This window comes from Polyodon spathula, chromosome 2 (assembly GCF_017654505.1).
Source record: "Polyodon spathula isolate WHYD16114869_AA chromosome 2, ASM1765450v1, whole genome shotgun sequence".
NCBI classification, from domain to species: Eukaryota; Metazoa; Chordata; class Actinopteri; order Acipenseriformes; family Polyodontidae; genus Polyodon; species Polyodon spathula.
The window spans coordinates 16770039-16784294 of NC_054535.1; the positions used below are offsets into that span (position 1 = coordinate 16770039).

The window sequence follows — 14256 nt, forward strand, 5'->3', positions numbered from 1 at the left end:
GTCTGAAGCTCAGGTTAAAATAATTAGACACAGCTTGTAAATCCTGGCATGTTAAAACATGGAACTGCTGTGCACTGGGAGTACAATTACCATGTAAATTAAGTATAAACATAAAAACTTATAACCCCCTTAAATGTCCCTAGGCGATGTGTGTCAGTTTATATTCTGAAAATAAGCTTGTCTTTGTACCTGGGTTTTTACAAGTATCTCTGCCACTTTCACGACTGGGTCCTGGGCAACACTCAGCTTGTTTTGTGCATTCATCTTACTGTTCATCCAGACCATCGTCTCACTGACACACTTTTCTACTTTCATCATCTCAGCAGCGTCCACGTGGTCATATCTTTCATCCTGCAATGAAGAAACACAGAAGACATGACTGGATACTTCTAGAAAAAAATTGACATAACAGGGTAGACTTTGCATTCAGATAAAGGCTGTATAATATTAACTGTAGATTTTATGTTCCATTTGATAAATAAGCTCAGTTACTGCATGTTCAATATTTTCAGTAAATTCAAAAGCACCTTTCTTTTATAAGCTTCCACAGCCTTCATAAAGAGCTGGATCTTTTTTCCAAGTTCATCGAAAGCCTTTGGTCTCTCTTCATGTTCCCTGTGCCTCTCCTGAATGGGTTGGCCGTATTTCTGTAAAATAAAAATATTAAATACATTTTAAAAGTATGAAAACCATATCATTGCTCCCTTAAAACACACCTGCTTGTAAACACAACTCTTCAAGCAAACCCCATCCTTTTCTGCAAGCTTTTATTTCTACAAGAATGATGGCTGTGCCCTCTTTTGAGTAATCTTCCAGATGAAAATCCTAGTTTAAAGCTGAGGGAACACAAAGCCACTTTATGGTTTGAAACTTGGTTTCAGGAGACTAGGTTTCAGACTACAGCATGGCACACCAGGGGAGATTTGGGGTGTAATACAGCAAAGTTGCATCTAAACAGGTCTCCTGGATATAGGTTTCAAACCACTGTTCCTAAAAAAGTGGATAATTCTGCACATAATCAATACCTATGCTTATTAAAACTAAAACTAAAAAAAAACTAATAAAGACTGCTAAAGAACTATTGAAGAGGTTCAAACAGAGTAAATAGCGGGATTCTGAAAAAATATAGCGTTACGCATCCCCACGGGTTGCTACAACTGTTTAAATAATGTACCAGTAACTTATCTTTTCATTGTTAACATCCTGAAAACTTTTTTATACATAACTTAAGTCTGTTTCAAAGCTCTTTTCAAAACATCTGCTCTAGAGCACAGCTAGTGTAAGGATTATTGCCCACACTGTCAAACAGGTAACACGGCAATAATGATCCGTGATGTGGTACAGAAGAGGAAAACCAGAGCATTTGTTATGGATCCTGGGAGGGTGTTAGAAGGTTCAGGAGTTTTTTTTATTACAGTGCACATCTTAACCTGCGTATAATTTTTGCAAACTAATAGCAAACGGTTATCGTAAAAGTTTGCTGGTACCTTAAGGGCTGTATAAGAATGATAAATACTGTAACTGATTTTAGAAGGCCGTCTTTGTTGTTTTCCAAGTTGCTGCAATGTTACTTTAGGTGCTATAACGAGTTACTGTACATCAGATACTGTTTTAGCAGACATATTTCATTTAATAAACATATTTTAATATTTTTGGCATTAAAAGTATAAATGCAAAACTGTGTGACATTTGTCCTTGTGAACTTGCTTAGTGAAAAACGGCATTCAAAAACCGTCAATCCCCCAAGGCAGCAAATCCAAATTTAATACCAGCCACAATTTTCTGTTATACGGTATATATTAACAAATCTTTCTGCTGACACCTCCAGGCATGTCAAAGTTTGTAGATGGCGCTGTGTATCTGACTGGTGCCTTTTAAGCTTGCATATTTTTGGATGAAGTCCGCTGCCATCTGGTAATGTATGTTGTTCATCGGCTTCCTATGTGGTGTGCACATTAATAAATGTTGGTCACAATCGGTAAAATGTAATTTGCAGTGTTAAGTTTGCTCTTATTACGATGGATCGTGGCTGGTTCGTGCAAAAAAAACCCACAACAGCAGTGATATACAGAGAAGCCAGAGCCATGTTGGATTTTCTTTTACTGGTATAAGTACATATGGGATATGCGTGGGGGACGACGACGTGTAATGCTATATTTTTCGGCACCCCACTACCTACTCCTTAAGATTGCCATAACATCTGTTACCAGGAGGGCAAGTTACATCTCCACAACAGAAGAAAATGAGCACCGTTGCTGTCATTTACTTTGCCTTTTTAAAAGGGATTGGCTGAACTGCTTCACAAAACAATGTACTATGTATTTAAATTGTGTGCAGCCACAAAAAGGCCTCTTAATTGTTTAGTTGTTAAAGATCAGGGTGCTATACCTTCAGTTGAGCCAGTTTATCCATGTATACTTGTTTGGGTTGGTCCTCCCCTTCTTCATAAAGCCAGTTTTCTGTGTCCTCCAACATGAGGGAAAGTTTGCTGCTATCCTGCAAGGTCATTTGTATATTAATAATGCAATCAATCAAAATAGGAGATTCACAAAGAGCCATTTTGTTTTATATATGTTGTCTTGGGAATAAATACCAATGAAATTGTTTAAAAATAAATAAATAACTTATTCTAGAAAATAAACGAAATGATAAACCCTAAATTTGCTTTGACAACGCAGTAATCTCAGAGAGAAGAAATAAGCGTTCTTACATCTTCACTGACAAGTTTCTCATAGATGCTGCATAGCTTGTCTCGAAGATCGTACACGTATTCTTCCACAGCATTCTTGGCATCGATCCGCTCCTTCTCCAGTCTGTCCTGTATAATCATCTTCCCCTGTGGAACACAGCAAGTCAATACCAGCATCAGTGGCAAGTGTTCATGAGGCCCCAAGAGCAGGGCAGAAGTGGGACAAGGCTCCCCGTCAAATTCAGGAAAACAAAAAATATTTATAGAACATTACAAAGCTTAAATAGAGGAAAGATAATTCTTAGTAATTTAATTTTACAGATTTGTAATTCTTTCAAGAGTTGAAACTGACTACTTAAAACTCAACACATACTATGAAAGGTACTAAAAACGGTTCAGTAAACATTTTAAAGAAAGGAGTTGCTGAATTTGGTACAATATAAAACATGAAAACAGATTTCTACAATTTCTACTATTGGGATTGAGAACAATTAAAAGAATTACAAAGAAACTTTTATTGTTACATTTTACCTGTAGTCCTGTCTGATAAGGTTTCTGAACCAAGGCAATAAGCATTTACAAAAACTGGACTTTTAAATATAAAAATTAAAACACTAACACTCTGGCCCAGATTTATAAAAGGACTGCACGTGTTTTACAACCACAAAACGGGAGCTGAGAGTTCTGAATTCTTGGACGGGATTTACAAAACGCACACAATGAATATGTGATCTGCAGGGGCAATGTCTCTGTGCGCTTTAGCCCTTGATGCATATGTAATTCTGTATATGCATATGTAATTCTGTGATGTTTCTGAACAAAAATTTTGCTGAAATTGGGAGTGGATTTTGCAAATGAGGTCTTAAATATTCCGTTGGTAATTGCGGCCCTCGTATTTTCGTGATCATTTTAAGAACTCTGAAAAGCAGGCGTTACATTTGTTGCAGTCAAACAGTAGGCTGTATAAAAGGCAAGGTGATGTGAGACTTGTCTGCGGAAACAAGGGGACATTGTTTAAGGACAAAGAAACATTTAATAACATTTTGCAAAGAGATAATTTTTTAAGCCTTCTGATCAAGTCAGTTTGTATATTACAGTTTATAATACTGGCACCGTATTGTTTTGCAAACTCCAATTTTCAATACATGTTCCAAAGCTTACATGACAAAACAGAAAGTCTGCAAATAGAGAATATAGATTCCATGTAAAAAAAAAAGGTTCTTGGAAGCACCTAAAAAGGTCTCCCCACAGTGGCAAAGCAAGGTTCTAATGAGAGCCTTTACTTCTAGAGTGTAGGCATTATTAACAGAACGGTAGAGGAGATGAAGAAAAGATGGAATGATATTCTGAGGCACACAAAAGAAAAAGTCTCATATACAACGAGGGCTCATCCTCCACTGTTATTTTAGTAATGTCGACAGAATATTTTATTGTAATATGCATTCTAGTATTTAATAATGCTGGTTCAGGCTGTATTGTTAAATTTGATTTGGAAAGAAAACTGTAGAAAAAAAAAAGGACAGAAGGACAGATGACACAGTTTGTAGCTTGAGCAAGTATAGCTTTTTGACCACACATACCATAGAGATATGCTTTAAAATCATACATTAGTAAGAAATACAGACAAACATATGAAATAGAGATGTAACTGCATAAGACTAAGAAGATATAAGTTGGAATTAAACTGTAGACTGTTCGTATGCAGCTGTATTGTTGCTGAACATATTGCTGTACAAATGGAAGCATGATCCACCCGTTTGACTGCCATGGATATAAGTAAATAAAACGTGTTGTTTCTTAAGTTTGAAAAGTCTATATGCCAGGAATTATTCTCTACGAAATAAGAAGTTTAACTAATATGCGAATCACAGTAACTGTGCACAAATACACCACAAGCAAAAAAAGCAGCTTGCAAACATCATGTATTGCACATGGGAATAAAAGGTTTGTGTAAAGTTTTGATTGGTTAACATCAACAGCAAGACAGAAAGGGAGTGTCTCAATCTGTCATTGCAAACTGACCAATAGAATTACAGGTGTTACCTAAGACACGGTTGAAGGAGATTTGACAACTATGAAAATACACAGCGAGATATATAAGTATTTGTGGTGAGTTTACAAAAACAACGTCTGACTTAGAGCAAATCAGTGAAAAATTAAGTAGCAGGTTGTCTGGTTGAGTTATAGATTTCAGTTCAAGCTCAGGGGGAAGATTTTGTATGGGTTACTGTACTCAGACCCAGTCTGGACTACTGTCAGTGGAGTAAACAGGAAGCATTCTCACAGGCACCTTTTTCAAGGTAATGGCAGGTTGTAGAAATATCCCCGTATGTGTCTTTGAATGGTCTAATGCTCTGTCATTTTTTAATCTTTGTGGTTGACGATACCTGGGAAATATGAAACGCCGATCAATTTACCAGAAGCTTCCTAATAAAGGAAAAGACGCTGACACTTGCTAACTTGTTAAAAATGAAAGCTTTTGGGGAATTAGGCTATCAATGGAGCATTGTGTGGTGAAGAGGCAATGCAAGTTGTACTGGTTGCCAAAGCCATTTCTATTTAAATGGTAAGGAATATAAAATTGGTTTACAGATATGGACATTTCTGCATTTGTTCGAAGAACAGACCATAGAAAAATCCAAAAAGCTAAACAAGGTTCTGCCGCTGATGAGCAAGCTGAAAAGAAATGATGTGCTTTATATTGATAAACAATGTTTTTCACAGGTATTATGGTTTTACATCTAAAAGAAAAAATGCTTTAAATGCAATGGTTGCTATTTTAAATTTGGGTCAGGGGGCTGGTGTAGTGTTTTGTTTGTACAGGAGTGCAGTGTGTTTATAGAGTTCAAATACAATTCCAAAACTGTCTGGACTGCTAAAATAAAATGAAACTAACAATTATTCAAACAGTTTATCCAGCTATTTTGTAAGGCAGATTTCTGGAGTGCTCTAGTACCCTGAAAATAGAGTACACTGAAGGAATGGAATGCAACAAAATTGCTGAAATAAAACATCTATTTCTTGTAACTTTTTTTCATCCAAAAGATTTTTCCTATAATTTTGTTTGAGAAATGTCTAGAAATTATTACATTTCCTTTGGGGTATGTAAACTTTTGACTACAACTGTATATATATTTATATATATATATATATATATATATATATATATATATATATATATATATATATATATATATATATATAATATTCAAGAATATCTTTACCTCTTTATACAATTATCCAAGAATTAATCATAAACCTCTCTCAAGTACTGTACAAGCTCTACTTGTGATCAAAAATAAAGCAGAACAAGATGGAGTTAAAAGGTCTATCTAGGTAGAACAAACAGACTACCCAAATTAAGAATGTCACTTCGAATTGGCTTTAGATAACATGTAGTTGCTACAGTTTAGTAAGATAGCTTAAAGGCTGCAGATTTGTATAAAGGTCTGTGAAAGTTGCAGAACTCTTCTCAGAACTGCAAAGTTGTTCTCCTGTAAAGTTAGCAAAAGTCCTGTGTTTAAACGTGGACTCTAAAACTGGTCACCCAACACGACACACTGTTACACATACGTTATGCTTCCCTTCGACCCGGACTGTTACACATACGTCATGCTTCCCTTGATCAGCAGTAGGTCATGCTGGACAGGCCTTGGCAGATTTACTCCCATGGGGTAAGCGGATGCCAAAGTCCATGGAAACCAGACGAGGACCAGGAAAACCACTGAGAAACTAAATAAGGACAGCAGCATAGCATCTGGAGACCTGCCACACTCTTCTGAGGATTGAGATGCCTAGAACATGCAGCCCTTGGACGTGAACTCATACGCTCCGCAAGGACAGAATCGTTACACCAGTGTTGAGTCACCAGACTGGCCTTTGACTGCAATTTTAAATGAGCTATCCTTCCATATTTAAACCAACGCAGGCTTACTATCGAAGCCCTTGCTAATTAAGAAGATATACCTCATTTTCTACAAAGCTGTTGAGCGTGTCTCGATCCAGCTGTCTGATGATGCTGGCATGTATGGGCAGATCAATACTCTTCACCTTGACCTTGGGTTTAACAGAAACGGCAGGCTGTTCTGTTGTATCTCCACTCTCCTGAAACAAACACGCAAACAAACACTGAAACATTGAGGACGGTAACCGCGCTGTTGAAAAGGATAAGGGACAACTGCTAGCTGCTTACAAAGACAATTTCAAGGACATTTAAAGTCTTTCTAGGGATCTCTACACAGAGCTTTGTTTATCCTCTAATACAGTTATGGGTAGATAATCCCTACTGATTTTTTTGTTGTTTTGTGCAGTAGGGCTTTTGTTTGGTTTTACATGCGGTAATTGTTTTGTTAAGGCTTATAAAAAACATCAATTAATAGAGCCTTGATCTGGACTGTTTTGTTTTAAAAGCAAGGTGACAGAAGTTAATAGTCAAGCTTTAATAACACTATACAGTTTTATTATATAACTTTGACTGTCTGGTTTATGAAACTATACTTTTACTGCCAAAACAAGAACCGAATTAACTTATAAAACGTAAACTATTGTATGGTGTAGCATGTATATTACATTTTAAAGTTTTTACAGAGTCATAAACCAAATCCATTATTTTAAAAAGATCTAATAAAACATGTTGTTAGCCTATGTCCTAACAGAGCGATTTAATAGGGAGACTCCCCATAACTTTCTGTTTTTGCTGTGATCACAGCTATGAAGCAGCTATGGTGAAGGTCCACAGCTGCCCTGTTACTGCTCCACTTGAGCTAACCTTGGATTCAGATCCTGGACTGGCTCCCTCCTCTGCAGTCTGGTTTGGCAAGTCAGCTTGTTCCTTCTGCTGTGCATCTTCATGGTCAACATGCATTTTATTCTGGAAGAAAAACACAAAACATTGTTACTGCTGAGCATAAATAATGGACTTTGGTACTTAATATCTGTCATTCCTTTTCCCTTTGAATTATCAAGGACACAACCATGAATAACTTGCGACAAAATCATATTCCTACATTTGAAAAAACAGTTACAGTATAGCCGGGGCCCTATTTTGAAGCAAGTGCAATGGCAAATTTGCTGCGGGGAATAAAAACATTTGTAACCAAGGAAAACTATTGTTTTCCAGAATTGTTTCCTACTAGTTTTATATTGTTACCGTTGTGCTCAGAATATTACCTTTTCTACTTGCTTAAAAAAACTTCCACCTACCTTTACATATAATTAAGACTAAAAACTAAGAACATGTGACATGAAATCTATGGATATGTAGCCTATTATATCTCACCAGGAATGTCACAGTAACAGACAACATACGGATAAATGAGGAGTGGTGGGTACTTTATTTGATATTTTATTTTGATATTCCACTGTTCCTAGGTTACACGTATCATGCCACACAACTTGGAAGGGTTGAACAGAAGGGTTAGATGATGAAATCAACTGGTCAAAGACTGCTCTAGAAACAGGATATGTGGTATTATAAAACCCACAAAGGCCTTGTTTCCACAGGCATAAAATCATGAACCTTTCCAAAGACAACAAGAACATAATAATAATAATAATAATTCAGACAACATTTGTGACTGGATTACCTGAACCCCATTTATTTGGTTCCAGATTAATAACGATTTCGGGGAAACACCTGGAAATACGTATTTAACTTTTTTTTGTATTTATTTAAATCAAAAATCAGTCTGCCAACCCTGTTAGACCTTTTTTCACTGCCCCCTTTATCACTGTGAAGTTGAACTTTTAATCATCTAATGCCAAGATTTCTCAATAAATCGCAGGTGATCCATGATACATGAGACTGTCCTTTTCCAAGACCATTTAACACTCCTTGCTCCATTGTGTCGTAATAAAACCCTGGTCCAGGTGTAAGGCACAAGAGACTGACAGCTACCAATGCTACTAACTTCAGTGCATACCAACTTTCAGCAATGTTTCAAAGTTAAGAAAACAAAGTACAAACTCAGCGTGACGATGTGGGGCAGTGGAGAGGGTACTGATACTAATCGAGGGTAGGAAAATGGATTTGAAACTTTAACTATTACACCTTTAAAGGGCACATGAACACATAGTGATCACAAACCTCCTCCTCATAGTCATAGATGTCGTCTTCAATGAGAAGAGAGGGGTGCTGCTTTAAAGCAAGAAATACAAAGATAAAACAAAATAGGAAGAACTTAAAAAAAAGAGTAAAGAAAGGGGATTTGGAGGGTTTTTCTTTAAATAAACTGTACATACATGTTTAAATAAATAAACACCTGTATCTCCTTAAAATAGTTTATGTATATGTATTATTTAACATGTACATAGGCATTAAAGATTTGACTGAATCTATAGTAAAGTCTGGCTTTATAGCCACCTAAACCTAGATGCACATAGGCCTAAACATCACATAAGCAGCCATTTACAAGTTTGGTCTGTGACCATTTAATTCAAGTATTAGTCAATGTAAATGGATCACTAAAGAGATAAGACATATATAAAAAAAGGTTCTGCTAGTAACATCTGCAGAAGGATAGTGAGACAACATAAGCAGTCAAGCCTGGACTCCGTGCTTCACCATCTGCTTTCAAGTGCAACATGTGAAAATGAACAGTGGTTAGTTAAAAGACAAACAAAAACACATAATATTATTTTGGTTGTTTATCACAAATATCTCCTTGTGGCAAGTGTAAATAACAACAGTATTATATACTATATAGGAAGAGAAAGAGACGATATGAACAAGGATGAGAAACCAGGAACAGCGCAGAGCTCAGAGCACTGAAGACTGACTGCACAGAAGTATAAACATCAGGATGTTTCCTTAAACAATAAATAGCGGGGTTCCAAAATATAGCGTTACCCGTCCCCACTAGTTTCTACAACTGTTTAAATAACCGAGTTGTCATTTTTCTTTTCATTGTTAACATCCTGACAACTTTTTACACTTATAACTCTAAAGTCTGTTTCAAAGCTCTTATCAAAATGTCCACTGCAGTGCACTGGAGTTTGAGAGCTGTCCTCTAAATCACTGCAGGAAGAGCAATTAAAAAAAACAAAAAATAAAACCACACACCTTAAGTGCTCTGGCTTTTCTGTTCTGTACCACATCTGAATCATTATTGCAGTGTTACCTGTTTGATAATGTGGGCAATAATCCTTACACTAGCTATGTTTCCATGAACAAGACAAACACATTTATAAAAATATTAAAATATATGGAAATATATTTGGACAAAAACAGGTTTCCATCTAACTCTATTCTAGCGAACAAACAGCTGTACGAGTAATGTCACAAATTTTTTAAAAATGATTATCGCATACATTTTCTTGATCCTTAAAAAACAAAAACAATTAGGAGTTGCTAGCAACTATAAAGGCTTCCAAGAAAACATGGTTCAATCATCACAAATAATCGCTAATACAGCTCGCTACGTTTCCTACAGTTAGTTAATGGGCTACTTAAGTTGTATTGTGTACAGAGCATAATCTTACGCTGAAGTTTAAGTGCACTGATCTGTGTTAGATACAGCTGAGGATCTATAGGCCAATTTGTGGGTTTCGAACCTTAGCAGAGGTCAAAGATCATGGGTAATATATCTTTTTTATAGAGCACGTATGACTTCCTATATGTGTTCGATATGAACCATGACTATCTGTGATCCCTGAGGTGCAAGGAGCCAGTTTTTAGCTTGACGTTTAAGAGGTCAAAGGTCGCGGGTGATGACATTTTTTTCAGAGCACATGACTTCCTATATGTGTGCCATTATAACTTTGTCCATATCGGCACGCCCTAGGAGATAAAATTTAAACGTAAATTCCAATATGGCCGCCAAACTAAGTGACCAATCTGCTTTCGATTTGAGCTGTTATTACTTTATTATGAGCCGCAGAACTGTATTGCCATATTGTTTCATGATACATAACCATTTTAACATATTTGTATTCCGCTGTCACCGGAACGATGCCTACCAAGTTTGGAGTCTGTTGGTCAGACGGTTTTCAAATAAAAGCAGTCTGCTGTTAAGGGCGCGTTTCGGTGAAATTTGCGGCAGGCATTTTACTATTGAATTGTATCACAGCAACTTCTGCTTTGCAAGCAGGTTTGTATGCTGATAATATCTGCCAAGTGTCAGATCAATCACTTCATGAACATTTCGGGAGGTTTCAAGAAGAAATGCATCACATGGCCATTTCGGTTTAACACCAGTTTCTTAAAAGTCAGTTATATTGCTATAATGTCAAGGATGATGCTTGTGAAGTTTCAAGTTAGTCAAGTAAATCATTTGTCAACTGAGGCAGTTTTAAATTTCAGACGTAAATGTACACCTGGCGGCCATCTTGTTTTATAAAACATAACCATTTTGACATATTTGTATCCCATTATTACTGGGACGATAACTACCAAGTCTGGAGTTTGTTGGACAAACGGTTTTCAAACAGCAGCAGTTTGTTGTTAGGGGCGCGTTTCGATAAGATTTGTGGCAGCCATTTTGAGATTAAAATTTATCACAGCAACTTCTGCTTCAAACTTGATGCGGGTTTGGCTGCTGATGATATATGGCAAGTTTCAGATCAATCGCTTCACCAGTTCCCAAGAAGATTTCGAAAGGTTTTATCAAAAAATGCATCACGGCGCTAATTGCAAGGATGCAGCAGCAAAATATTTTCAGCATCAGACAGCCAATGTATCCAGCTTGTTAGCTGCCAAGTCAGAACCTGATCAGTCACACAGCTTCGAAGCAGCAGCAGTTTAAAGTTTTGGAAAGAAAAATAAATAAATAAAAAATCTTAATAACAATAGGCTTCCCAGCCTTTGGCTTGGAAGCCTAATTAAAAAAACAAACAAACAAAAAAGCCTTTAACAATAACAGTAGGCTTCCAAGCCAAAAAAAAAAAACCAAAATAAAAATAATAAAACACAGCAGTAACAAAAGGTTTGATGAATTTCCATCCACAAATTCTAGCAAATAACAAACCTCGCTGAGCATTCTGGTTATAGAACGTTTTGCTGGACTGAAAATGAACCAAGAAGGAACAACGTATTTTCACAAATTAATTGAAGTAGGATAAATGTTTTGTGTGTGTGTGTTTATGTGTCTGTATGTGTGGTGACCCGACAGGGGATTAAAAAGAATTACCATTGTACAACTTTTCATATATACATCTTTTTAAAGCTGTACCGTGCTCCTCATATGTAATTTAAGTAATCATTACAATTATAATAATAATTATAATAATAATAAAGATAATAATAAAGCAGACTGAATGGCAGTCCAGTATCAGTATAAAATCTTTTTTTTTCGCTCGCATGAATTAACATGAATTTTCCATCACAGTTGTCGAGTTCTTTTTATATACGTATGAGTTTTAGCATGTAAAAGAAGTTGAATGGAAATAGCTACTATCAGTGTGTTGAAACAGTCTTTATAGTTATCAGTGTAAAAAGTTATCAGGATGTTAACAATGAAAGGTATTGACGGATGTTAAATTCTAAAAGGTATTGACAGTGTCGACCCAAGGGACTTTTTCAGCCTGAAAAAAGAAACAAGGACCAGGGGTCACAAATGGAGTTTAGACAAAGGGGCACTCAGAACAGAAAATAGGAGGCACTTTACACAGAGAATTGTGAGGGTCTGGAATCAACTCCCCAGTAATGTTGTTGAAGCTGACACCCTGGGATCCTTCAAGAAGCTGCTTGATGAGATTCTGGGATCAATAAGCTACTAACAACCAAACGAGCAAGATGGGCCGAATGGCCTCCTCTCGTTTGTAAACTTTCTTATGTTCTTATGCTCTTATGAAAAGAAATTACAGGTACATTATTTAAACAGTTGTAGCAACACGTGGGGTGTGTAATGCTATATTTTTCAGAACTCTTTAAATCTTAGTAACCACCTCACAGGAGATTATATAACCTGAAGAGTAGCACAAGGAAAACCAAAGCCAATTATAACACCATTCAACAACATGGATACACACAACACATGTCAATGTGGTCCTCTGTGTTGTGTAGTAATACCTAATTTCCATTGGATGAGTCACAGCAAATGTCTGTTTTCATTGATAATCAAACAAACTGCTCATGTGAGTGATGGACACAACAAAACACAGAAATCTAGCACCGAATTCAGAAACACACAACTGCGTTCACTATAAAAGGTGAAAATGCACATAAAGACAGAAACAGGACCAAACAAGAATCCTGTGACCTTTTCAAAGGAATAAATGGAAACACAGCATAATGGTTTTCTCTTTCTCTCTCTGCCATACCTGCTCTTCCTTAGTCTCGTTCTGAACGGTGGGCTCTGTTTCCATGGCGACTTCCTCGCCCTCCCCCTTCTGCTTCTCGATGAGAGAGGCGCTGGAGATGCTGAAGATGCCGTGGACGTTGACCCGCACTTTCACCTTCACCTTGGAGCTCTCCCCGTCAGGCTGCGGGACCACGCTCTGCACACCAAAGTGGCCTGGGAAAGAGAGATGGCAGTGAAAGAGTGCTATATGTTATATTGTAGTGTACTGTTATACAGTACACTACAATGTATTCCATAAAAAATAAATTTAATTTACTTCAGTCTTTCTTAAATAACAAAAAAACAACTAAAAACATTAATTAACCGCACCCCTAAACCAAAAAAAGACACAGAAAGTAAGTCACAATGTCACTTTCTGCAGTGCTCTGGAGGACCAAGTTAATAGGACTGCCATTATTACACAAGACCAGTCCTCTCTACAGGTTCAACATGTAACCACCTAGACAGTACACATGACTACAAATATTACATTCCTTGTGTCGTATCTCCTGATTGGGGAAAAACAAGCCTTTTTTCTATTTTCCCTTCCCAAACATTTAAATTGCTATCAGGCTCTCACATCACCAGACAGAGTGAGAATTATTTGTAATGTGCAACAGAGATAGTTCAGTAAGCAGAGATGAAGGACAACAAAACATATTATCATGTGAAACTGCAATCACTGCATATGTCTCACAGTCTGGGCACTACAACTCATACAGTGCATTCATTCACACTTTACACAGGGAACATATCTTATTTGCTTACCTATTCTTGTATCAGGGTATGGCAGATCTTGTGGGTTGCTGTAATAGGCTTCCAAATCAAATGGTTCCTTCTTGTGGAAGGTAATGACTTTGGAAAATGGGGCTGGGTGATTCTTGCTAAAAACCTCACACTCCCTGCATTGGTTTTGGGGAGGGGGTCGGGGAGAGAGAGAGAGAGAGAGAGAGGAGCACAAAATAAACATTTGAATAAATCTGAACACATAAAGAAGACCTGAAAGAATAACAGAGGATAAAGGAAGCAAACTACCATGAGCATTGCAATACTTAATTAATGTTTTGTATTTGCCACATTAAATCACTTGACCTAGCATTGCCAAAAGACAAAACCTAATTATAAGCTTTTAATATCCTGTCTTTTCCCTGATTAGACTCAGAACTATGCCAAGTACATTACACATCACCTAAATATATCCTGATAGTGCAATCCTATTTTCATATTAACTGCGTATTCAGAATATCAAATGCAAGTTGGAAAATTACATTAATAAGTTAAAATCATGAT

General features: G+C 36.8%; 1 protein-coding gene across 1 annotated transcript in view; it reads right to left on the minus strand.

Annotated features, from left to right (window-relative positions):
* The window catches only part of LOC121330778 (heat shock 70 kDa protein 4L-like), a 40413-nt gene that overhangs the window by 4029 nt on the left and 22128 nt on the right, over positions 1-14256 (minus strand). Inside the window, exons 11-18 of the mRNA XM_041277540.1 lie at positions 13735-13868; positions 12947-13140; positions 7458-7559; positions 6656-6793; positions 2711-2836; positions 2389-2496; positions 528-647; positions 190-351 (exon numbers count right to left, since the gene is read on the minus strand). Of these exons, the coding sequence (XP_041133474.1) occupies positions 190-351; positions 528-647; positions 2389-2496; positions 2711-2836; positions 6656-6793; positions 7458-7559; positions 12947-13140; positions 13735-13868 (1084 nt within the window). The remainder of the gene's footprint in view (positions 1-189; positions 352-527; positions 648-2388; positions 2497-2710; positions 2837-6655; positions 6794-7457; positions 7560-12946; positions 13141-13734; positions 13869-14256) is intronic.